This window comes from Panthera tigris, chromosome B4 (assembly GCF_018350195.1).
Source record: "Panthera tigris isolate Pti1 chromosome B4, P.tigris_Pti1_mat1.1, whole genome shotgun sequence".
In the NCBI taxonomy this organism is placed as follows: domain Eukaryota; kingdom Metazoa; phylum Chordata; class Mammalia; order Carnivora; family Felidae; genus Panthera; species Panthera tigris.
Window position 1 is genome coordinate 30,706,196 of NC_056666.1, and position 26,989 is coordinate 30,733,184.

Here is a 26,989-nt window from a genome sequence, read left to right on the forward strand (position 1 = left end):
TAGGTCTCTGCTTTTGGATCTTGTACTTAACTAAACTAACCCAACATTTTCTAAGGCCAGACAGTGAGGAAGCCATGCCAAATATGGGTTGAAAGGGAAGCTCACAGAAGATGTGAAGCATTCAAGAAATTTCCAACCAAAAGACACAAAAGACATGAGAGTTCAATTGGAAGAAATCAAGTCAATGCTGGTGGCCAGTACTAAGAGCCCTGAAAAGTAACAATTCATGATGCTTATGAGATTCAGTAACAGTGCAGTGAGGGCCCAACATTTGGAATGCCTTCTTCAGGGGGGAGACAAGGTGGACAAGGGGACATGTGAACAAACTATTTCCCAAATTCTAGTCTCCTGAGGCCTTATGTGAAGCTAACACACAAGACCACATATCAGGGTAACACATGCTAGTCCATCAAGGACAAAATAACTTATTAAATACTAGACACTGATGCTGAACAATTTGCTTCATTGGTAGGTGCCTGAATTTCAGCACTGTAAGACAATTTTTATCAAAATTTCATTTGTTAAACCTCACTTTTTATTAATCTAAAAGAAAATGGTGACAAGCTAGGATTCATAATGATGAACTTTTCTGCCTTATAGAAAGCATTCAGAGTAACACCCCCCCCCCCAAAACAGACATTAGAAATATCAACAGCAAAAATATAAAAGAGTTATAAATATAAAACAGTTATTTTCAGTGGAGCCCATCACAATCTGAAGTGATTCTCTCTCCAATCAAGAGTGTTTTGGTAGGGGGGCACCTGGGTGGCTCAGTCAGATAAGCGTCCAATTTGTAATTTCAGCTCGGGTCATGATCCCAGGGTCGTGGGATGGAGTCCCGCATCACACTCTGTGCTGACAGTGCAGAGCCTGCTTGGGATTCTCTCTCTCCCTCTCTCTCTGCCCCTTCCCCTGTTCCCCCCCCCCTTTCTCTCTCTCAAAATAAATAAACATTAAAAAAAGAGTACTCTGATAGGAAAATTTGTAAAGCAAGTATCAAAATTCTCTCTTCATGTAGTGAGTACTGAAAGCCCTGACAACAGAGAAGACAGAAGCTAATGTTGCTCTGTGTGTGCATGTGGCACTCATACTTACCTGGCCGGGAAGTGCTGTTCTTATTTCTAACAGATAAGCAAACAGTCCCAGAGGCTGAACAGTTTGCTCAAGGCTGCATGGCTAGTGAGCAGCAGACCCAGGATTTTTATTCTGAAGCTTTTTTCATAATTTCTTTATTCTTATCTCATACAGATGCCCAGGCTGCGCACTGCATAAGCATGCCATACTAAGTGGGCGCCATTTGCATCACAGACAATGCCAATGTGCAACTGTGGTGACGATTTTATGGCAAGTGACAATAAGTATGCTGTTTTAGTAAAATGCCACACAGAGAGGAAATAATGATTCTGGAGGAAGGGGTGTCTTTTCTAACAGGTGCAAAAAGGGGTCCTGGAGGCCCTGACTGTAGGGGTATCCAGTTGAGAAGGTGAAAGAACAGAACTGGACCAGATAACACACCAGAAGGCTTTGGCTGTCTGCCCAAGTTCTTGCTGCACTTCAGCTCTCCGGACTCCCAAGCCCATCAGCGAACACTGAAGAAGCAGTTCGTATTACAGCAGTAGGAAATGGCAGAGGTGGGCCAAAAAAAGTAGCTATAGCATTCACAGACCTAAAGAAGGAGGCCAAGCCCACTTTAAATGTTCACCTAAAAAATCAAAATCCACTGGGGGCACCTGGGTGGCTCAGCTGGCGAAGCATCCGACTTCAGCTCAGGTCATGATCTCACGGTTCGTGGGTTTGAGCCCCACATTGGGCTCTGTGCTGACAGCTCAGAGCCTGGAGCCTGCTTTGGATTCTGTCTCTCCCTCTGTGTCCCTCCACTGCTCGTACTCTGTCTCTCTCTCTCTCCCTCTCTCAAAAATAAACATTAAAAATTTTTTTTTAAAAGCAAAATACACTGAAGGTTTAGGAATTATTAGTTCCCCTTTTCAGTTGGGTCTGCCCATTTAAAACAGTAAGGTCAAAATGAAAGGATCTAGTAACCTTTCTTCTGGATTTCTAGATAATCTCAGCCTCTCTTGTTCTTCAAGGTTAATCATACAAGGCAATGCTAGGAGGCTTATCTCCCAACTGTGGGGAAGGCAAGGCAGGAGGAAGTGTTGTACAATACTTCCTGAGAAACTGAGAAATAATATAATGACAAATCCTATTATACCAGAAAAATAAGAATTCTAGGGAAAAAAACTGGTTCCATTTATTTATGGTACATATTCTTAATTAAAGAGGAGAAAGAACCCTGAAGAAATATGCCGTTAGCTCTTTCACTTTAGCTGGAACATGCATCCCCCCTAATTATGAAACAAAGTGCACCTTTATGCACCTGGTGATTTTCTGTGCCACAGTGTAGTGTAATGTACAAGGGGGATTGTTTTAATAGGGCTGGTAATGAGATCTGGGTGGAAAGTCTCTCTGTTAATTTAGCAGTCCTCCTGAGATGTTAAAGTTCTAGTTTGCAGGTGTTTTAAAGTTCCTCACCAAGCATGACCCCAGCCTGCCCCCTACTTTTGACATCAGGTGTTAAATATCACCTGAAGATCTCTTCCTCAATTTGTCCTCCTCAAAGATCACTTCTATGCTCTTCTTGCCTCTTTGACAGCTGAGTTTCTTTTGATTTGCCCAGTACTATCTAAAATGTTATTAAATTAATAACTTGATGCTGTAATAATCCATAAACCTTGAAAACAAGGCTCTACAGACTTTAAACCTGTCCCATCAAAGGCATCTCAAATAGCCAGAACCGCGTCAAGCAGCTGCTGTCACTTCTTGACCTTTTTGTTTAAGGAATACATCAGTCCCTGTAAGCATACTTAAATAAATGACTTGCAAATTAAAAGAAACATTTTTATGATTCACTGCAGTAGCTTGCTTTTTGGGATACAAGGTTAAAAGTGAACAGTAAACCTTTTAAGGTTATTGAAACTAAATTATTAACGCTGTGTTTCACCTTCCTTTTGTCCTCTTTATGGCGCTCTCCCTGATTACTCACTGCGACTCCACTCCTACAAGTTGTAAATCAAGTGAAAAATCTTTAAAGCACAAAAACAGCTGATTAAAATGTTCAGCCACAGGGGAACTACAGAGATGATGGGGAGGGACACACTGCACTTTTTTAAAAAAAAAAAAAAAAATGAAGCTTCTGATAGCTTTTGAAGAAATACGTTGTGAAAAATGCGCACTTTCATGTCCAGAAGTGAGCGAAAGGGACAGTCCCGCTTTTGAAATCCATTTGCAACCTTCAAAATAATGAGTACGTTCTTCCACTTGGATTGCACCTGGTACCTCACACCGGCGTGCCTTTCACCTGCATGGTTTGATGCTCAAACGTGAACTGCCTCTAATGGGGCTGGTGACTTGTGGCAGACGAAGGGATTCTCTTCACCCTCTGATTAGGGATGACTGACAAAGCTCTGAAACCAGAATACGGGTGGGGTGGGAGAGTTGTAATGTAACTGAGGAATGCCGAACTCCATTCTACCTATGTGGGGCCTCGATCTCCTCAGTTGTAAAATGGGTTGATGACACTTTCTTCTCAGGTCATAGTTGTGAATATTATTTGCACCTCCCATGACACACTCAGTAAAATATTCATCGGGTAACTAATGCTTTCCACATCTTATAAACAGTTTGGATTCGTTAAGTGTATTCTGATGAATAAAGCAAGTCCAATCCTGTCCTAGGCACTTAGCACATCACATCTGGGATTCCAGGAGGTAGCTTACAGCAGGGAGAAATGGAGTGGAGTGAAAGCAGGGCCAGGGGGCACCTGGGTGGCTCAGTCAGTTAAGCATCTGACTGTTGATTTTGGCTCAGGTCGTGATCTCAAGCCTTCTTGGGATTCTCTGTCTCCCTTTCTCTCTGCCCCTCCCCTTCTTGTGCACTCCCTCTCTCTCTCAAAATGTGCTCTCAAAATACATAAAAAGTAAACATTAAAAAAAAAGAAAGAAAGAAAGAAAGAAAGAAAGAAAGAAAGAAAGAAAGAAAGAAAGGCCAGACTTTGGAGGACAGACCACAGGACTCCACGTGGTCTGACTGAAGGGGCATGTGGAGTCCCTTAGTATCCTTCCTTCCTGAAATGCTGTGTAAAACATCTACCATGAGCAGGGCCAAGCTCCTGGTGCAGCCTGGGCAGAGGGCTCTGCTGTCACTGTCCTGAAATCCTTACTAATTTATCTGAACTTGTGTTGTAGAAGTGGAGTCTGATGGGACCACGGAGTATGTGAGGAGCAGAGATCCTGCAACGCACATGTGCTGTGTGGTTTCTCTGCGCCCCATCAGCCCTTACCATTCTCGATGGATGGTGGGCCTGCGACATGTGGGAGTCCAGCCGAGGTGCTACCACCCCAAGGGGCTGCTCTTCCCAGAACCTGCTTTGGATGCAGAAGGAAGGCAGTGGTGTTCCGAGAAACAGAAATGAGCAAGGAGCCCTATCATATCCTTTCTGACTTGTGTTCATTTCCATAATTAGCCAAACACACTGTAAAGGATGGCACAGACGGAAAGGGAAAGATGGAGTGACCTTTCACTCCTTCCTTACTCGACAGTAAGTCAAGGGTAGAGAATGAGTGGAGTGTGGGCTTATCAAGAAGAGAGTATCATCAGTTGAGTTAGTCTTGTGTGACGTTTCACTACTTGGTTGACAAGGCAGTACGTATGCATGTATGAGCTATGAAGCACAAATTAGGTCATTTCAGTGATTCGGCATGCAAGTTAAATCCTTTTGCATTTGTATTTAAAAGTGGCATTAATCCCAACAATGTGAATGCACTTAGGACTACTGAGCTTAAAAATGGTTAAGATTGGCAAATTTTATGTTACGTGGATTTTACCATAACAAAGAGAATGGCATTGCATGCTACAAAGATGAACAGTAAAATCCATGCTGATAATTTAAAACTTCAATGTTTCTCTACTTAGAACAACATTCCATAGTGAATTAAAAACCTCATGACAGGCCAGAAAAGAAACTGTAAAAGAAAAGAAAAAGCTTTCTATTTTTATACTTTTAATAGCACTTTTTTCTTGCATTTTAAACAAAGGACCTAGAGTTTTCATTTTGCACTGGGCCTCACAAAGTACGTAGCTCAAATTGAGCATGAGTCAGTGATCTGAGCGGAAGTCTTTGTCCCTGGCGTGACCTAGGCAAACTGAGGCTTGCCCAAGGAAGGACCAGGAGCTGCCCTTCTTGCTGAACGCGGCAGAAATAGAGCACACGGCCCCTCCTCCAGGAGACTGACAACATTGGGCTCCGACACGGGAGACACCGTAAAGATTTGGAACCCTCTATATATGCTAGTGCTCTGGCAATAAATGTGATAACAGAAGCAACAGTCACAGCAGCAGCTTTCTGGCATAACTAGGATAATAATATATTGAGAGAGGGAGAGATCCATCTGGTGGTGGTGAAGGGAGAGAGTTGTTCCTTACCTTCCAGAAAGCTATCCCAGGTCTGCGAGCATCTGGGGTGTCCAGAAGGAGCTTGCCAGAGGCCCAGGATGGACAGCACTTGAGCTCTGGGGACAGAAGCCACCAGCAAGGCCCTTACCTAACTTTTAACCCTGAAGAGAGCTCTTCTGCTCACACAAGCATTCAGAATCCATTGCCTCAGTCTACTGCTCCAGTGTCTCAGCTGCACCGCTCCTTCTGGACCCCAAATCACACAGGATAAATCCAAGAAAGTGAAACAAGACACCTAGCCCTCCAAAGCACATGCTACCCTGGACAGCTCTAATTTAGGATGCTCTCCACTCCCATCCTCTGTGGTCCTGCTAGGCTCTCCTCTCCCCTATCTGACCAACAGCTCTCTGCTATTCAGATGCTGAAAGCCTTTTGGGGGGTCTACCATGTGCCTAGAATTACTGACCTTTGTCTAAATCATCTCACTGGGAACTCCTAACCATCCCCCATAGTGTATGTTATAGGTCTCCTGTTTTAGATGAGAAGCAGGTTCCCAAAGATTGGGGAGTGCATGTGACGTCGAAGAGAAGCAAGGGGCAGAGTAGCACATGCACCCACACCTGCAGACCACACTCCCATCATCTCACAGTGCTCCTGGGTCATGAGGAAACACCCAGGCACATCTACACTATGAAACACTATAAAACAACTGGCTCAGACTCTATACCAGCAGCACCGTCAAAAGAAATAAAAAGAGGGTGAGGAGAGAAAGAATATTTTATTTCAAAAAAAATTTTTTAGCGTTTGACTTTATTTTTTTGAGAGACAAAGAGAGACAGAGCATGAGCAGGGGAGGGGCAGAGAGAGAGGGAGACACAGAATCCGAAGCAGGCTCCAGGCTCCGAGCTGTCAGCACAGAGCCCGACGCGGGGCTCGAACCCATGAATGTGGGATCACGACCAGAGCTGAAGTTGGACGCTCAACCAACTGAGCCACCCAGGCACCTCAAGAAGGAATATTTTAGATGACAAGAAACTGAAAAACACATTGCAATGATATGCATAAAACTTAACTGTACCTTGGATCCCAAACTATACTAGTTGGGGGAACTTGAATATGGATTATATATTCTATATTATTGAATCAATATTAATTTATTGGGAGTTTTTTTTTAATTTTTTTAATGTTTATTTACTTTTGAGGGAGAGGGAGACAGACAAAGTGTGAGCAGGGGAGGAGCAGAGAAAGGGAGACACAGAATCTGAAGCAGGCTCTGAGCTGTCAGCACAGAGCCTGATGTGGGGCTCGAACTCACAAACTGTGAGATCATGACCTAAGCCGAAGTCAGATGCTCAACTGACTGAGCCACCCATGCGCCCCAATTTATTGGGAGTTAGTTTTTTAAAAAATGGACCAGAGGAGGAGAAGGCTTAAGGGGGAAAGATGAATGGAATGGGAGACAAATCTGACTGTATCTGTAATGTTATTTGTCTAATAAGAAATGTAAAGCATACATACAAAAAACTCAAAGCAAGGAACACTATATGAGGCACATAAAGCTATGGAGAGATCATACAGGCTTAACATGATCAATTTCAAGTCAGCACAGAAGTAGTTAAAAACATTAACAACGACAGCCATTTATTAGCTTATTATGCACTAGGTTCAGATCTACACAACTCCTCCATATTCTTTAGTTAGCCTTTAAACCTCTCTGCGACAGACGTGAACCCCATTTCCACAAAACAGGAAATTGGGGTTCAGAGATACCATGTAACATGCACAAGGACACACAGCCCAAGATTCCAACCCAGGACTTTATGGCTCCAAATCCCAGCCTCATCATTATTCTAAACTGCGTATTTTAAAGTAGATGAAAGGTGAGGAAATAAAGGTGGATATTAAAGAGCTTGTTCTGAAACCTTGAGAATATACTTGATCCCTACAGTTTGATACGATCAAACCTCTGAGTCGGTCAGCCTCAGGAGGGAGAAGTCTCATTCTGAGAGCCTATGCCAAATCCTAGGATCATTACTGCCCTTATATTCCTGTCTCGAGACAACAAACCTTAAGAGATTGACTTAAAAGCTTTTCATAAGACATAGTTAAGAAGATCAATATCCAAATACATTGCTCACTGAATCCTGCTTAAGTTGACAATATGGAAAGATTATTTCTCAGCTGGATTTGGGAAAATCTCACAAGATTTTGCAGAGGCACATGGGGAATTGGAGCAATATTACCAGTATTTCTTCTTCTTTCATCAATGTTTTAAACACATTGAAAACTCCCCTTGGGGGAAGAACCAGGCCGTGTGTGTGTGTGTGTGTGTGTGTGTGTGTGTGTGTGTGTGTGTGTGTATCTTCCACAGGACACAGGGCAAAGAGCATAATACATACTGAATCCTCAATAAATATCTGTGGAGAAAGTCATTAGAATCTCTCTCACCTGATTATAAAGAAATATAAACAATCTCTTATTGCAGAAAATTGAGGATAAATCCCTGAGGCACTGGCTGTGTGGTCACCTTGTGAGCAGAAACACTGTGCTTCAAGGTGCCACAACAGGAAGTATAAAGGACAGGGAGACGGAAGCGGGTGCATCTTTGCAATCAGTAGGGACGATGAAAGCCCTCAGCAGAACAGAGAGCAGAAGGACTGCGAGTAAATAATAGAGATGGAACCGGCCGTGCGTCTGCTGTCATCTGATGGTTTCCAGGTTTTCATAGATATGCTATTTCATTAGGGCTGTAGCAGTTATCCATCACCCTGTTCAAGCCCCATCAAATCACTGTCCCTTTGCATGTGTCTATCTCCAAAAGCTACAAAGCAGCCCTGTAGAAATCTGGGTACTGTCAGCTAGAATGATTTATTCCTTTTCCTGAACAAGCTGGTTCCCTGGACTCTTTTCACGGTGGTTGTTGTTTCAAATGCTAGCGGGTTTAAAATTTGGAAAGACACACACACACACACACACACACACACACACACACACACACACGGAGAGGAAGAGGGAGATTTTCAAGTTTCACAGAAGGAGATATTTAATTAAATTCAACCCAAAATATTTTAGGTTCTACTATGTTTCGAGCACTGAGGATAAAGAGATAAAGAAGCTCATATTCTGGTGAGGGAGACGAACATAAGTAGATCATGACAGTAGAGGGTTCTACATTCAACACTAGACAGAAGAACAAAGAGATAGGGAAGGAACAAATTCTATCAGAGTGGAGAAGTGAGAACACAGAAAACATCACAAAAAACCTTAAGTATCCAAGACAGGTTCCACAGGAGGAATGGAACTTTGTCATGCAGTCTTAAGTATTTTGACTTAATTATTATCTAGGACATCCATGTGTACACGAGGTGACTTCAGCTCCTTACTCCTCATACCATACACAAAAATCATCTCAAAATGGACCACATGCCTGAATGTAAAAGCTAAAACTGAAACTTTTGGAAGAAAGTTTCCTGGAAGAAAACATAAGAAGAAATCTTCATGGCCTTGGGTGGAGGAAAGAGGTCTTAGATATGACACATAAGTATAACCGTACAAAGAAAAACTGATAAATTGGATTCATCAAAATTGAGGGCTTTTGTACTTCATTAAGGAAACTGACAAGTGTCCACCAATGGAGGTAAGGTAAAGAAAATGTGGTGTGTGTGTATACACACACACAACAAATTTATTCAATCATAAGAAAGAAGGAAATCCTGTCATTTGTGACAGCATGGATGGCCTTGGAGGGCATTATACTCAATGAAGTAAGTCAGAAAGAGAAAGACAAGTACCATGTGATCTCGCTTATATATTGAACCTAAAAAACAAACAAACAAAAACCTGAACTCATAGATACAGAGAACAGATGGGTGGTGGCCAGAGGTGGGGGCGGGGGGATTGGCAAAGTGAGTGAAGGTGGTCAAAAGGTACAAACTTCCAGTTATATAAATAAGTCAGAGGGATGTAATGCACAGCATGATGACTATACTGTGTGAATAATTTTGAAATTTGCTAAAAGAGTAAATCTTAGAAATCCTCATCACAAGAACAAAAGTGTAACTGTGAGGTGATGGACACTACTAAATATGTTGTGGTGATCATTCTGCAACAGATACATACATTAAATTGTTATACTGTATACCTGGAATTAATAAAATGTTATATGTCAATTATATCCCAATTTAAAAAAAATGTTAATTGTAGACTGTAGGGTGGATATTTGGGTATTAAAAAAAAAAGAAAAGGGGCGCCTCGGTGGCTCAGTCAGGTGTCAGTCAGGTGAAGTGTCCGACTTCAGCTCAGGTCATGATCTCACAATTCGTGAGCCCGTGTCAGGCTCTGTGCTGACACCTCAGAGCCTGGAGCCTGCTTTGGATTCTGTATCTCCCTCTCTCTCTCTGCTCCTCCCCCACTTGGGCTCTGTCTCTTTCTCTCAAAGATAAACATTAAAAGTTTTTTCTAAAAGAAAAAATTGACAAGCCATAGATAGAATGGGAAAACTATTGGTAAATCACATCTCTCTTAAATGATTTATATCAAGAATACATAAAGGACTCTTAACAACTAAATAATAAAAAGCAGGGGCGCCTGGGTGGCTCAGTTGGTTAAGCATCCATCCAACTCTTAATTTCAACTCAGATCATGATCTCACAGTCATGAGACTGAGTCCCACATTGGGCTCCATGCAGAGTGGAGCCTGCTTAGGACTCTGTCTCTCCCTCTCTGCCCCTCCTCTGCTTTCTTTCTCTCTCTCTCTCAATAAATAAATATTTAAAAAAAAAAAACAATAAGAAACCAAGTCAACCAACCTTATTAAATCAGAGTCAAAATTTATGAATAGTTTACCAAAAAAAAAAGGTACACAAATGGCTAATAAGCAAAGGTGTTCAACATCTTTAGTCACTAGGAAAATGCAAATAATTAAAGTCGTAATAAGATAGTATTTCACACCCATTAGGATGACTATAATTTAAAAAAAAGACAATAACAACTGTTGATGAGGATATGAATACATTGGAACTCTCCCATACTGCTGGTGGGAATGTAAAATGGTACAATCATTTTGAACAATCGTGTGTTAGTTTCTTATCAAGTTAAACATAAACTTACTTTGCAACCCAATAATCCCACTCCTGGGTATGTGCCCAAGATAAATGTGATGTGTCCACATAAAAACTTCCATGAAAAAATTCATAAGAGCATTATTCACAATAGCCCCACACTGGAAAGATCCAAATATCCATCTGCTGGTGAAACAAAATGTGGTCTATCCACACAGTGAAATATTATGGAGGAATAAAAAGAAGGAATTATTGATATATGCTACAATACAGATAAACCCAAAAACATTCTGCTAAGTTAAAGAAACCGAATGAAAAGAGATACATATTTATTTTATAGTTCTATTTGCATGAAATTTGAAATGTCCAGAAAGAGCAAATTTAAAAAGACAGAAAGCAGGTAAATGTCTGCTGGAGTTACGGGGTTAGAAAAGGAACAAGGAATCTTTAGGGGATGATGGAGATGTTCTAAAACTAGATTACCGACCGTGATGGCTGCACAGCTCTATAAATTTACTAAAAATAATTCAATTGTACAATTAAAACAAGTGAATTTTATGGGGTGTAAGTTATCCTTCAATAAAACTATTAAAATTACTGGTTAGGATGAAGATAGGAAAAGGCAAAGATTTTTAGAGAGCTTAACAGTGGAATAGTCTGGTGTGTGCTAAATATTTTTAAACAAATGAGTACAAAACAAAAGAATGAATAAACACCACGTCCCTGATTTATGCCAATACTGTCCATTATGTGAAACTCTTTGCACCTTTTCCTCTGCTATCCTCATGGGCTTTTGCACCTAGAGGGTAAATCTGGGATTATTTTGAATTCTCTCTTCTGTTTTTCTTTTCTACATTCACCTTACCCTGTCTGGGATTGCTTGTTTTTCTTTTTATATCCAAACTACCCAAGTCTCCTGGTGTCTGATTCTCTTGAACCAGATAAGACGAAGGGGTCTACCAGCTGTGTTTCCTAACCACCTTTGTCAGCCACAAAACCTCCAGACCCCTGTACCCTCTGGTCTGTTGCCTCAACCCCCAAACAGCTACTCCGATCCCAGTGAGTGGGCACCCAACATTCAGCCTCTCACATCAGCTACAAGACTCTTTCCATTAGGCATGCCTCCGCTTCTCACTGGAGCTGTTTGTGTCTGTTCCTCCAAATATGGCTTCACGCTCTTCTTTTTAAACACATCCCACAACTAGTAAGCTTAAGTATAAGGCCCCTTAATGGTATTATTTTGCTCTTACTAATATATCCCTTTGTTATTCTTCTCTAGTTGGGGTGTGTGTGTGTGTGTGTGTGTGTGTGTGTGTGTGTACGCACATGTGCATGTGTGTGTCTGCAACCATATTAAAAACTCTAGATCACAAACAATGTCCTGCCCCATCTTTCTTATGCTCTTAACATACCTAACTCAACTTTGTGTTATTTTTGTTGTTGGGCAATAAACAAATAACCAAAGGAAGGAAGGAATGGGGTACTATTGCAATAAGAAATACTTCTCTTATTGGAAAATCGTTGGTCACCTACAAAAAGTTTAAGCAGGAACTACTCAATCACTACTCATTACTCATCATGTGGCTCTCATGTTCATTCCTACTCACTCACATTTGGGCAGTCTGAAAAGACCACAGCTTTAGTTCAGATTTATGCCCTTGGCCAGCTATGAGGCAAGATAGAAAACTCAAATGCATTAATGGGAAATATGAATAACCTTTCTTTGGCAGGCTCTGGGTAGGCCCTGAGCTGAGGAAACAACTTGGCCTTTTGGCACTATTTAATACATTGAGCAACCACAAATCAAAGACTGTAACCAATGAGGAAACACATACAATAGAACATAAACCAACCCAGCCACAGAAACCAGGAGAGCCTCAACCTGTCCGTTTCCTGAACTAAGAGAAATACATGAGGCGCAATCCAGTACAGACCACAGCACCGCCCAGTACCAGAAGTGCTGTATACCTGCTCCATCTTGCCCTCTGTCTCCACCCCAGACTTGCTCTATCAAGACAGACTTCTTTCAAATCCGTGTTGGTGAAGCGAGGCCTTCTGTTTACGTTTATCAAGAACAATAGTAAACAGACACTTTGATATAGCTAAGATCGAGGTATTCACTTAGGGAAGAACAGATCGGAAACCCTCCATGTCTAGCAATTCCCTCTGGGCACTTGAATACAGACCTGGAACATCTGTATCTCCTCCAAATGATGCTCTTTTAGTCAATTTCATACTGGAGATGTCTTGTCCTATTTTGGCCTTTTACATTTCTTTTTTTTTTTTAATTAAAAAAAAATTTTTTTTTTTAACGTTTATTTATTTTTGAGACAGAGAGAGACAGAGCATGAACGGGGGAGGGGCAGAGAGAGAGGGAGACACAGAATCAGAAGCAGGCTCCAGGCTCTGAGCCATCAGCCCAGAGCCTGACGCGGGGCTCGAACTCGCGGACCGCGAGATCGTGACCTGAGCTGAAGTCGGACGCTTAACCGACTGAGCCACCCAGGCGCCCCTTGGCCTTTTACATTTCAATGCAAACCGGCCACCTGGAAAATAAGAACCCTATCTTCTGTTCTCCTTAAAATGACAAGTTTAGAAAGCAGAAGGGCAAGTGTGCAAGCAAAAACTTAAAGAACAAAACAAAACACATACACACCAACTCTTGCAAGGTTGCTTGCTCCTCATTCTTAGGTTACTCTAGCTATACCCAAAAGGAGATGCTCGTTCCTGCCATGAAAATCTGTCAAAGTTTGTCAAACTAGATTTAGAAATCCATATACATACATACACACAACAACATTTCTTGAAGTGAAATTACAAACTTTACTCTTACAGGAAAAAAAAAAAAAAACATATATGTTACGTGAGTTTTTTCCCTTTCATTTGACATATGTTTTAGCATTATGATCCTAAAAGACAAAAAAAAAAAAAAAAAAAAGTATTTATTCAGGAACTATTTGTTATGAAGAATCAGCTTTTGGTTGCTGAACTTTATTATTTCCAGAAGTCACACCAGCTGGAAATGTATTAGTTACCTCTGAAGGTCATAAAATTTCAATCAATTTTAGAATGTCAGGGCTGTCTGCAGCATATTCCAAAACTCAACATTCAAAGTGGCAGTTGCGGCTTAAAGATGATCATCTTTCAGGTCCATCACTGACTTACACAATTTTCACAGGGCGGAGATACACAGAAAACTTGTCTATATCAAGTGCCTCCTCTGGAAAGTCTCCACCACTCTCTCTAAACAGCCGCCCATTGTTCTCTGACATGGACAGACTTTGCTTTAAATCTTCATTTTTTTTTTTTTTTTTTTTTTGAGCCTCTCTTGCTTGTTAATGCCCTGACCTTGGCATCTGTGCTCAAACGACAGCTAATGTGATCTGCTCCAACAATGCTAACTATTGGCAAGGAACATAAGCATGCTCAGTGATGTCATTGAACTCATTAGGGATATATTTGACATTTTGGCCCAAGAGAACATACTTATTAAACACAACCTTAGTGAACAGCAGTGTGGCCTGTTGATAAGTAAAGTAAGACAATGCATGTTTTGTCTTGCTATAAAAATAGCACTTTGACCAAGAAATAGGATTTCTGCTCTTGTCTCTCTAATTATGGTAGCAAAGCAAACTAAAAGGTAACTTATGTAAGGAGAGATGATAATCTGAAATTCCCAGTGTTATGTTAGACATTTTACAGAATCTAATAAAGGTCCCAATATTAATCAATCATTTAGCAAGCAATCCCTTTTCCAATCCTGACCCAAGAGCAGAAGCAGATGTTACTGTTGCTGAGACAATATTACTTGAGAAAACGCCTTATATGTATACAAAGCAACATCTCAATTATGATTTGAGCATAGATGGGATATTTATGGACTGATAAAGCTCAAGATGTTGGCTTCCAGCAACTCCAATCCACTGCAGTTTTATCACCCTATCTATTCGGTGAAGATGGCTTGAGCTGGACATGACAGACAGGAAGGACAGCTGGAAAAGGTGCCAGGAACACTGCTAAGCTTTGGCACCAGAGAGGAGACCTACGAAGCTTAGGAAACCCGCTAAAATGCAGCACTGTAGGCCTCGCCTTTTGGCACTAAGGAAAGGCAAGCCTTTGATTAGATCCTAAAAGAACAAATATTTCCTGAGATTTTTTTCAAACAAGATTACTTTCAGACATGCGAGTGGAGTCTTCCTCACTTACTGAGCTGTGTGACTTGAGGAGGTCGATGATGAAAATCACAGAGTAATGGATGCCGTGCAATGTAAACAACTACTTGTTCCTCAAATTATAATGTTGAGAAAGCAACATGGAAGAATGGTTGGGATCTTTGTCTCATGGGAAGTATAGAATAAATCCTAGGAACAAACACTCTCCAAACTCTAATACATTAGGGTCAAGTAGGAATAAGCATTTTTTGCCCAGCTCTGCTTTGGGGCCTGAGCTGAGGAGATAATTTGGTCTTTCTGTCCCCTCAGGAGACTCTCTGTTATGATGGAGTGTGCTTGCCTTCTGTAAACTCTTCCGTCTTCTACTCCATCAGGTATGTAGCCAAATGTCTTCATGTGGCTAAATCCACAGTCATCACTCTGTCCACATCTTCCTCCTCTCAAAACACCACTGAAAACAGCTGACCACTGCCTCCTTCCTGTCTCAGTTTACACTATTACACTCTCTCAACTTCCCTTCTACTATTCTTTCTATCCTGTGTTAGTTTCCTTTGCTCTCTCCCACTCCTGACTGATCTCTCAGCACTGGAGAATCCCCAGGGCTCAGAATAGACTTTCTCTCTCTTTATCCTCTTCCTACATGGTACATCCATTTCCATAGTCTTAAAAACCATCTGAAAGTTGATGATTCCCACATTTGTGTCTCCTCTGACCACCATACTCACATATCCAATGGTTTATTTGACATCCCACACTTCACATGCTCTAAATTCAACACTTCCATTTCTCCCCACACCTGCCCCTTCTTGATCTATCTACCTCAATAAGTGGTGCCACCCTACACTAAGTTGTACAAGTCAGAAGCTTGGGAGTTCATCTTGACTTCCTACTCAGAGAAACCAACCCACAACAGCAAGTTTTCTTGGTTCCAGCTCCAAAATCTCTCTCAAATCCATTCATTTGCCATCCTACTATCTATTCCAAGCCCCCATTTGTTTCATCCCCTGACCAGTGCAACAGGTTTCCTGCACCTGCTACTGCCCATGGTGCAGGGCATTAATCCACTGTCTCTGCTCCACAGCCACCTTTTTATCTTTGGCTCTGTGTTGTCAGAGCTGCTTTCTGCACTTAGTGTCTCTAGATACTTCCGTTATCTTTTTCCTTTTCTAACCACTGCATAACCAAGCCCCTTTACTAAATCCCACCTGTTTGAAATACCCAATATAGTTTGTATTCCTGGATGACATACCCACCTTATAATCCATTTTCCACATAGCAGTCATCAGGATATTTTAAAATTATAAAGCAGACTATGCTCACAGTCTAAAAAACACTATAATGGCTCCCCCATAGCATTTTGAATAAAACTTATCTTGTAAGCTTTGCCTAGGTAGGTTTGATTTCCACATACCTCTTTGATTTCATCCCATACCACACTGGCTTCCTTCCAGCTTCTGAAACAGGATGAACTCTTCCCTGTCTTTCACTTTGTTCATGTAGCTCCGCCTGCTAGTCCCATGTCTGACTTCCTTGTGTCCTTCAGGATTCAGCCCAAATGGCATTTTCTCAAGAAATCTCTTTCCTCCTAAAGTATTTTAGCACCCTAAGTCCCTATCACAATTTATAGTTGAATATGTATGCAGTATGCATTATTACTATTATATAATATATGTACACACATATATATATATGTATGTGTATATATATTTATATATATATATGTGTGTGTGTATATATATATATATATATGTATATGTATGTGTATATATATATTTAGTTAATTCCAACCCCCATGATTATAAAAGGCAGGGACTTTGTTGAACTCACCAATGTGTACCCAGCACCATAATCTCAATATATATTTGTTCAATGAACAATGAATGTAAAAGTAAATGAATGACCAGCATTCCTACTATGTTTCTATAAATGAATGATTTCCAAATACCACAAATAATTTAAAAATCAGAAATACCTCTATTTTTTATAAAGAATGATTTGCAAGATAAATTAATAACATACACACACTTCAGGGAGAAAACCACTTAAAACATACTAGTCCATGGTGGATTCTTCAGAAACACTGCTTTATTTACTCACTGATGTACTATATGTAAATTTTTCTTATTTACCAAAGCAATTTCTCCAAGGAACCCCATGAATCTGAAAGTAATTAAATTACTATTATTTTTTTTTAAGATTCTATAATTTAGACCACTAATTTAGTTTGGTCTTTTTCCTACTTAATGTGAATTTATTGAGTTTTGCTGAATTTTCTGCATTCATTTTTTTTTTTAAGATTATTATGTTATAGAAATATAAAAATTCCTTGAATTCCATTGGTTGAAATATCACGAGTTTTTCTAATAATATCAAGTGTAGTGTTTGGTGCAACAGGGAAGAAGCAGACAAGAGAGCCGCAAAGTCAGCCCAATGCTGCACTAAGCATGAAGATGACTTGGGTTAGAGTCAGCTCGAGGGCGGGGAAGATTCTAGGCATTCTTCCATAGTCTTCCACTTTGACTTTTGAAAAAAACCTTATTCAAACTGTTTGCTTTTGTCATGTTGTCTCCTACTCACAGATATTTTTGTGATGGATATTTATATATTGGGTATTTGCATAATATTACTTACACCTGGTCACTATTCGTGGATAATATGCTTTTTTCCAATTCATCTATGTGTTTATAAAATGTCACATTAACCACCACTGCTGTTTAGTTACTGAGTTCTAATGATTGATATAAACAAACAAATGTGCGTGTGTGTGTGGATGTGACGGGCATGAAAGCAGATTGTGCTGAGTTCTGACTAATGATATTCGCCTGTGATCTTATTGGTCTAAATCTGAGTCAGAGATGCATATTTACAAGAGTGACGGTCACCATCACTGCTTTTACATTTACATGTCTTTGATATTTTACATAGTATTAAATGATTTTGATTTGTTTTAAGAAAACGTCTGACAATATCCATTTCAATGCATTTTCCAGCTGAAATGCTTCCAAACACAATATTTCCCTCGAAAAGTATTCAACCATGTAAGAACATTCATATACTTTTACAGGTGTTTATATTAGTGGAGACTTGATACCAAGAATATCCTGCACAACTGAAGGTTGCTAGTAGGACAATGTCATCTATTTCATAGTTGGTGAAATAGTAAATGCTAGAATCTTGGAGATTATGCCCAATCCAACCATCTACTGAAGTATGAGGCCAGTTTTAGGGTGTGTGACGGCTATGATAGGAATAATCTATAGTTCATGATGTAGGGAAACAGGGTGAGAGACACAGACTGGAAGGTTAATGACTAAGTTCCACAATCTAACACCTACTGTCCAGTGACACAATATCCATCAAAGAAAACCGTATCGAGCAATGGATACTATACTTATTTTAGCACCCACTTTGCCTCCCTACCTCTAACCCCTCTTCAGTTTCCAGGGATGCCTGATCAGTATAGTTTTAATGTCACTTTTACTAGAGTTTTCCCTCAATTATAATAAAGAACTGGTCATTTATTTAACTATGTCAAATAAAGACTAAAAATAATGACATTTTCCTATAATGACTATATTATAGATAATTAAAAGATTAATTATTAAAAATATTCTCTCACCTCTAGTAAAGTAGACGCCTTTTTTTGTGTGTGTTGTTTTTTTCTGTTTTGCATTATGTAAAAATTGTCTCAAACTTTGACTGCCTTTGGAACACTAGCTCATAGGAAAAAGTGGTTCTAAGACCCGTGGTGATGCTCAAAGACTGAAAATGTTAACAAATACCAAAATTTCTGAACCAAGGTAAAATATTCAAAAGTTTTAGTGGGATTCTAGAAGGAATGATGTGGGACAGACTTTCACTATTCCTTTAGCACCGATCAAATCTATTCTCCAACAGGTCTGAATGATTTCCATTATGCAAACATGTTATTGGCACATGTCTGTGGCTCTTTTCAGCAAGGGGGTTCTAGGGGCGGGCTGAGAATTAGGAGTCTTCAAGCACTGGGAAACTTGAACAATAATTTAGCTCCTGGAAAACAGTATTGCCAGTATTTATCATAGCTGATGTTAAAATAATGTAGAATTAAATGTTCTACGAAAAGAATTTTTAAATTCCTATTAAGAACAGAGAAGCTGTAGCTGACAGATGTTGAGGTCAAGCCACGCAGCCTTTTACAGCTAATACAAAACCTATTACAGCACTCAGTACATAGTGTTGGTTGTCAGAACGAGCATGTGTCTTTAAACTCTTAACCACAGATTAGAGGCTTGCTTCCTGAGGGTTTTTAGTTTCTTTAAACAGATGGTCCAAAGTGAAGATGAAGGAAGCTGTTTTGATCCATTGTGTAGGTACAGAATGTTATCTTTGTTTTGTTTAAGCATTACACTACCTAGAGTTAAATAATTGGGTGACAATTCTCAGCTTTACTTTGAAGTTAGAGCACATGTGGACGGAATGTTTGGTAATTTTCTTAGCGTATTTGCATAAATGTTTACTCTCCTGCAAATATGAATGTAAATACAACTATTCTCAGTGCTTATGTAGTTATTTAAGGGATCGGCATACTTCTATACACATTGTTTATTTATATACTTTTTCAAATAACTGTGATCTTTTATAGAAAAGAGAAAAGCTGCTGTTTTGCAAAGTTTAAAGATAGGACAGTGCCTTATTCAAGTTTCCATACAAGATCTTAAACAGCTTTCAAAAGGTATAAAGTAAATCCTCCTGATACATCTTTTGATCTTACAATGAACACATGAATGTGAATTTAACTCTGAATTTTTGATATTATGAGCATGTGCATATGACATTATTCTGATATACATTATAATCTGAAATTACATTGCTAAGATAAGAAGGCTCAAAGTAGTCCTTCTCCATGAACATAGGATTAGGAATAAAGAACACTGTCTTTCTAAGCTTAGCATTTGAATGCAGTATTTGATATGCCTCTCCTAGCTTGGCTTCACAGGGGTAAATGGTGTTTCATCAGCCCAAATGATTGGGAAGATGGTTCATGAATTTAGTTTATGAATACTGACACATCTCAACCCACAAATAGGGATGTAACACTGCATCAAAATGGAACTAAAAGAGGAAAAAGAATACAGCAGCCAATGAAAAAATCTAGATGAGTTGAACAAAGGCACTTAATTTAATAATGAAAACCACTCCAACGCACAGCATACTGTACTATACCTCTAGCCATTTAATTATTAAAATAAATGCATATTCAGATGTTTCCCAAAGATGCTTTCTTTCTCTTTCAGATTCAAAAGAACGTCTTTCTAATCCAATACAATTCTTTTCACTCTGCATTTCAGCAGCTGTCCTTCCTGATTTCTAATCAAAGCTGATGATAACTGGCTTTGGCAACAGACTGTAGTATCCCAAATGAGTAATTAAAGCTATAAATGTGCTCACTTCTTCCTCAAAACCCAGGGTGCATTTCATAGCCTAACAGATTCAGGCTCAACAAGGCTCTCCTGGTTTTTAAATTCGGTCGGGATCTTTCGTGCATTAATAAAGGAAAGGCTGAGGTTTTGTGTGAGCATTTTTCAATAGCCAGTTCCACTTAGACAATACAAATGTCAGTAGCATGAACAAACTCCTTCAGTCTGCAATATCTCCCACACATATGGGCCCAGGAGGAAGAAGCTGGCAGCCAATAATAGGCTTATACTAAGAAAGAGAAATATGGAAAAAAAGAGGATATGGCATTTTAAAGAAAAACATAAGAAAATATTTTCAAAATTAGAGAAAACTCTTAAATTATGCAGAACAGAACATTTTAAATCTCTACCTGAGAAACAGTGGTCAAGGGAAGAGATATATTCACTCTGAAATGGACTCTACCTTGAAAGGATATATTCATTTCTAACCTACCTCATCCCCTATAAGAAATATGAACTCATAAAGTGGAGAAAAAAGTAACAGATAGACACACTGGGTCAATGTAAAGCCTAAACGGCATTTTCTTTCCAGCTCTTAATAAGTGCATGTTACAACCGTGAAAAAATGTACGTTTTTAAATATATGTAATTCAGAAGATAAATTTGACATATCCTAAAAGGGGAAGAGACCTTCATCAGAAACAGAGATGGGTATTTTTTTTTAAATCCAAAATACCAGAAACTGTTCCACATTTCTAAATGTTTTTACTTATATGCTTAACTGAATGAAAGGGAAGACTCAAAATAAGAAAGGTTTACTTTAAATTAAATCGAACAACTTTTTATTGAAGGTCATATGCACTCTTAAAGTACCCTGGTAAACTACTCAACTCTGAGAACAATTTCTTTATCTCATACCACCCTGAGGCCAGCAGCCCAATGAGCCCTGAAAGGGGATAAAAAATACGAGAATCTAGAAGAGTAAAGCTAGCCACAAAGAAGGAGCACTCTGCTCCCGGGCTTCTTTTTGAAACAGCCGGCTGGAACATCAACCTTTAGCAGAAGGTCAGATCGAAGAGGTGGGAGAGGCCAAGGATGAGATGGGCTAAGGGAAATAGAAGCAACTTTTACTTTTAGGTGGAAACTCCTAAACCACCTTTTATAAAACCAAAAAGTTCTTAATTTGGGATTTGTCTTAAATAGAAATGCCCTACCATCTGCTGGTACTATTATTTTAAAATAGAGAAAATGTGCATTTTTAGAGTTTAAAAATGTTTTATTGATAAAATACAATTACTTTTGTAATTTGCAAAAAATAGCAGTAAGAGAGAGCATAGTGCATTTTAGGTTGTTAAAAGATCCTGGGAAATGGATAAATATAAGCAGCAGCTAATAATCATTGAGTCCTTACTATATACAGGTGCTCTTTTTGGTTCTTTATGTGCATTATCTCGATTAATTTTGTGACACTATTTAAGGCAATATTACTGTTCCCTTTTACAGATGAGAAAACTGAGGCTCACGCTGTGAACCCCAAATTGCTTTGACCAAGATGAATACATAAAATGAAATATTGTAGCCATTTAAAAAAATACTTTTGTAAGAGAATATTTACTGGCATGGAACGATGTTTGTGACATAGTAAGTAAAAAGGTTATTGAAGAGTCGTGTATAATATGATTCTATTTTTAGCTCTGAATAAGTACACATTTGTAAATAACGACCTGTGTGTGTGCCCCTAAGAATATACTCTAAAATGTTAACAATTATTATGTTGGGGTGAGATCTTTTCCTTTTTTGTGTTTTCTAAGCTTTATACAAAAAAGTATTACTTTAATATTAAAATAATTTTAAGATTTAGTGAAAGGAAGGCTACTATTAATGTAGTTAATTCATTGGTAAGAGTTTCCAGAAGCTCTTCAACACATATTAAAGAAGAACTTTTAGAAGGCATGCAAGAAGGGTTAAAAGCAAAATCTTTGATAAGTATTTATTTATTTATTTATTTATTTAGATAGTGTGAGTAGGGGAGGGGCAGAGAGAGAGGGAGAGAGAAGGAAATCCCAAGCAGGCTCTGCACTGTCAGCATGGAGCCTGATGCAGGGCTTGAATCCATGAACCATGAGATCATGACCTGAGCCGTAACAGAGTCAGATGCTTTACTGACGGAGCCACCCAGGCGCCCCTGATAAAGAGGTTTTTAAATACAGCTGAGGCAAGGTAGGATTTTTGAATTTGGTGAAAAGGAGGTACGTACTTTAAAAACCTGGAACAGAAAGCACCATAAGGAGAGGACTCATTCTTGCTCCTGGTAAGGACCTTCTCTTGGTGGCACACCTCATAGTCAGATAACTGCCAGCCAGCATGATTTTCTGAGAGTAGGTAAGAGTACTCACCATGCAAGCGGAGGGAAGCCCACACTCTACATACATATATGCATACCTATAAACACATAAACATCCATTCATTCATGTATTAATGTAAATATACATACATAAACATATATGTATGTTATGTATATTACATATGTACATGCATAAAACAAGAATCAGCTAGCACCCACTGCAGCCAGCCACCACACAGGCAGACAGGACAGGTAGACAGGACAGATGGGGTCTCTGAGCTTATAGAGCTATATTCAGGAGGGCAGAATTAGAAATAATAAAACACATAAATGAATAGGGCAAAATGATATAGGGATATATGTATGCAAGCATTAAAGAAGGGTCACAGGCTTGGGAGGGACTGGGGGGTGGGGCAGCCTGAGGCTTTCGACTGGGCATACGAAAAGACCACTCTGAAGAGTGAGCCTGTCTCATGTCAAGGTCCAGGGCAGGGCATGCAGCAAACGAAATGCCAGGTGCACGGGAATGAGCTTGGGAATACTTTCCTTGGCCAGTGTGGCTGGATGAAGGGAGTGCTGGGGAGCAGCAGCCCGGGGCAATGGTGTCCCTGGCCGCAGTGAGTTCCGCCAGGCAGGCCTCAGGAGAAACAGAGCAGAGCATCCAAAGTGCACAGAAGTGAAAAGGCGAGGCTGCATCAACAACAGCAGAAATAAAGAAAAGAATAAAAGAGGAGTGGAAAGCAGCACCGAAGTAGATGAGGACCAAAGAAGCAGGCAAACGGAGTGAGTGCTTAATGCAGAACAGGGTCAACGTGTCTCAGTCATAATTGCAATGAAGAGACATTAGGATGTCTAATAAGACTCTGCAACAGTCACACAGCTCAGCCACAACCACCGGGGCCAGTGGAGTGATAAGGGCGACATGGAATTCAGGGATAAGGGCGAAATGGACCTCCATGTCTGGCCAAGAGCATCCTTACCAACCTCTAAATAAGACAGGATGGTCAACAGTGCAATTGCGCTGGCACTGTCTCCTCACAGATAGCTATATCTACCTAATGTAACTGTGAAATCAACGGGTTATAACTATACAGTACTTATTGAGCTATTATTAAAAACAAATCTTTTTTCACTTGAAGTCCAATTAGATCCTTACCTGGGTATTGCCTATAACAGAATCTAAGTCCAGGAATATCCACAAAACCACCAGTACAGTAAGGTGTACTCTACTTTTCAAAGTTGTTGCACCTTCGAATTAATGCATTTCCTCAACATCACTCTAGCGGTCACAGAAGAAGTCACAGGACAGGGGTAATTATAACAGTATGAGACACACAGGTAGACCTTTATATCTTTAAGCATGCTTTCACAAATAGACTTTATTTCGTCAGTATAGCTTCCTTTTTGCAACTGGCAGACAAAGTGTGATTCTGTCTGTTTTATAAATTTGTAAAAGACTACTGATAATCAGGTGACTCACACCGGGCAGCACACCTCTGTGAGGGCAGTGGTTTCTGGACTCCACATCGGGTGTTTCTGCCACAGGAAAGATAATGATACGCAGCAACCACCTTCATCTACACCCCCATCCCTCAGCTCCCACTTCCGTAAAAGAAGAGGCTGTTACATCAGGTCCTCCCAGCTCTACAATGGTAGAAACCTATGATTCTAAATAAGTATTTTTTAACATAAAATTTAATGAAAACCGGTATTTCATCACCAACAAAAGCAACATTACAGCTGTCAAGCCATTACTACCCCTCGACGTTGGAAACTGAGAAATGATTACCACTTTAAGGACCTTGTTGAAAAGTGAGCACATTAAAAATAATTTACAGAACCAATTCTCTGTTTGCAGCCACAGTTTAAGAAACAAGAAAATGTATTTGCATTTCTATCTTGTTAATTCCCGTGTTACGCTGGTGTTACTAATAACATAAAATATTTAAAATTTGTGTTACACACAGAGCCAATTATAATTATCTAGTGAGAAAACAATTTTATATGGGAATCTAAAAATAATCTATTTTACCACTGCAACAGATCACACACATTATGAAATTAATTCTATTGCCAATTAATGTTACAGTGGTTCATCCACTGACAGTCCAAGTTTGAAATGCTCTCATCCCAGCTGATGCCCACATTCACAAAACATTACTCAGAAAACGCCGGATAGATACAAAACTGTTATTATGCATATGCAACATATATTAAGTATGTTGCTCAATAGGTCATGTTCAGGGATTATCTCATTTTATTTACTCCATAGTTTGGCCAGTAGTTGATATAGATTAAATTCCATCTAAAATTAAGCCCAAGATTTTATAATGTGCTAAAACTAAATGCTTCTTTACATAATTGTAACTCTCATTGAATTTTTAAAAGGGTTGATTTATTATATTTTTGTCATAGTTTTTAAAAAACTTTTTAGTGTTTACTTATTTTTGAGACAGAGAGAGAGAGAGAGAGAGAGAGAGGGAGAGAGGAGTGGGGGAGGAGCAGAGAGTGATTCACATTCAGAATGTGAAGCAGGCCCCAGGCTCTGAGCTGTTGGCACAGAGCCCAACATGGGGCTCGAACTCTCGAACTGTGAGATCATGACCTGAGTTGAAGTCAGACACTTAACCGACTGAGCCACCCAGGCGTCCCTATTTCTGTCATATTTTTTACCTACACCACAATTAAGTATATCTGTAATACTGCAAGCAGGCATTATGCCAAATGTTTTATCTATCTTATCTCATTTACCCTACACCTATCTACAAGTTAGTGATCATTACTATTTATTTGTATACAGTTACTTCACTGTACAGATGAAGGAATAGAGGTAGTTTCCCAAATTCACAGTGTTTAACTTTGAGAGAAACTTAGGTCAGTATATAGTCCTTCTTTGTGGCTGACCAGTTAAATTGATAAACGTGCTAGTAAGTTTAATATTGTTTCTCCTGCATCTGGACTTTAATATTGGAATACAGGAACAGGACACTCCTTCAGCCAATGTTTAATTACCAGTGCCTTGCTTAGAATTTGAAACTAATTGGAATAGGACTTTGTTTAGTGTAAACAGACATTTCAAAAGACGCTGATTAAGGAATAATGTGTTTCTTACTCAGGAAACATTTAAAGGAAATCAGCAAAATGTTGTGCCTAGTTAAAGGTAGGGCCCAGTAGTGCCTGAATATCTGCACAGGAAGAAACACAGACAAGAGTAGAGATATTGAAGCGTCCTAAAATAACCTGTACTCTTTGTTTCCTTGGGATGCCTCGCCTTGAATCCAGCATTGTCAGCAGAAGGATATATCACGGTCACTGACTTAAGAAATGTATCGAGAAAAAAGATTTGCATATATTATAAAATACACATATACACACCTCTTTATCAATAGTGAATTAGAGTTATTTTGTCCTCGCAAAAAAAAAATGTATAATAATGGGTTTGTAAGGTGATTTATTCTATTCCATCATTGATATGTTACTGCAAAGTAATATATAACTAACTTGTATAAATTAAATCATCTTTACATGCCATAAGTCACATGGCATATAATCACCTCAAATCAAATCATTCAATAACTTTAAGACAAATTTTTTTTCATTTATTCATCCTACATACCCATATTTAAATTCTCCAAAAATGTGCAAAAGCATTTGCAGGGTATAAGAGTGAATAAGGCCCTTATCCTTATCTTCTTATAGGAGAAGTCACCCACAGACAGAGTGATCACAACATCCCTATGCATGAGCCGGCTTTCTATCTGCAGTGTGAGTCCTAAAAGCGGCTCTCAGGGAATGCCTTAATGATTTCCCACCATCACTAAAGAAGACATCCAGAACATGAGAAAAAATGGAAATCATGAAAAGGGTAGAGGGGCTACAGATAGCTTCTGACACTACTATACAAACACTTAAGGACATCTTAGTAGGCAAGAAAATTGTTTTGAATCCAAGGAAAAGGAGAGGTTCATTCTAACTAGATGTACTGAATTTGCAGAGGAGATGGCATCTAGAGAATTCGGGTTTTAACAATGGGAATAAAGAGAGCTGTATGCATCAGTTTCAGACTGTTTATTTTTTTAAGCTTACGTGACAGAGAATATGACAGAGAAATGCTAGACATATTCTGGGATAGCAAAGAGCCTAGTATGATTAGAGTTTTAACAAGGACAAACACAGAAGATTAAGACTGTGGTGGTTCACCAGGAGGAGAATGCCACCCTAGAAAGTTTGGACTTGATTCTGCAGTGAGTCTTTTTGAGCAGGAGCAATGCCACCCAAATTAGACTTTAGGAAGGTGACAGGACAGGACTGTGTAAGACAGATCACAGATCATTGAGAGGGGCATGGAAATGTAAGTGCTGCTACTTCACTATACCAGACAACGGATAATATATCCCTGAGTAAGGATAATGAAATAAGTGGGGACAAATTGGTTAGACAGACAGTATAGAAACAGAATCAATAAAACCCCATCACTAGATATGGGGATGAAGGAAAGGGGTGGGGAAGAGCACAGGAGATATGGAGGATGATGGTAAAAACAGCAGAGAAAGAGGGAACACCGTG

At 39.5% G+C, this 26,989-nt stretch overlaps 1 protein-coding gene across 19 annotated transcripts in view; it reads right to left on the reverse strand.

Moving 5' to 3' along the window:
- Nucleotides 1-26,989, reverse strand: part of PARD3 (par-3 family cell polarity regulator) — a 664,605-nt gene that overhangs the window by 105,637 nt on the left and 531,979 nt on the right. Inside the window, exon 23 of one of the 19 annotated variants that reach the window (XM_042991420.1) lies at nucleotides 3,199-3,464. The exons of the other annotated variants lie outside the window; for them this stretch is intronic. Coding sequence (XP_042847354.1) covers nucleotides 3,392-3,464 — 73 coding nt within the window. The 3' untranslated portion in view covers nucleotides 3,199-3,391. Of the gene's footprint in view, nucleotides 1-3,198; nucleotides 3,465-26,989 lie in introns of those variants that run through there. 19 annotated transcript variants of the gene reach the window in all.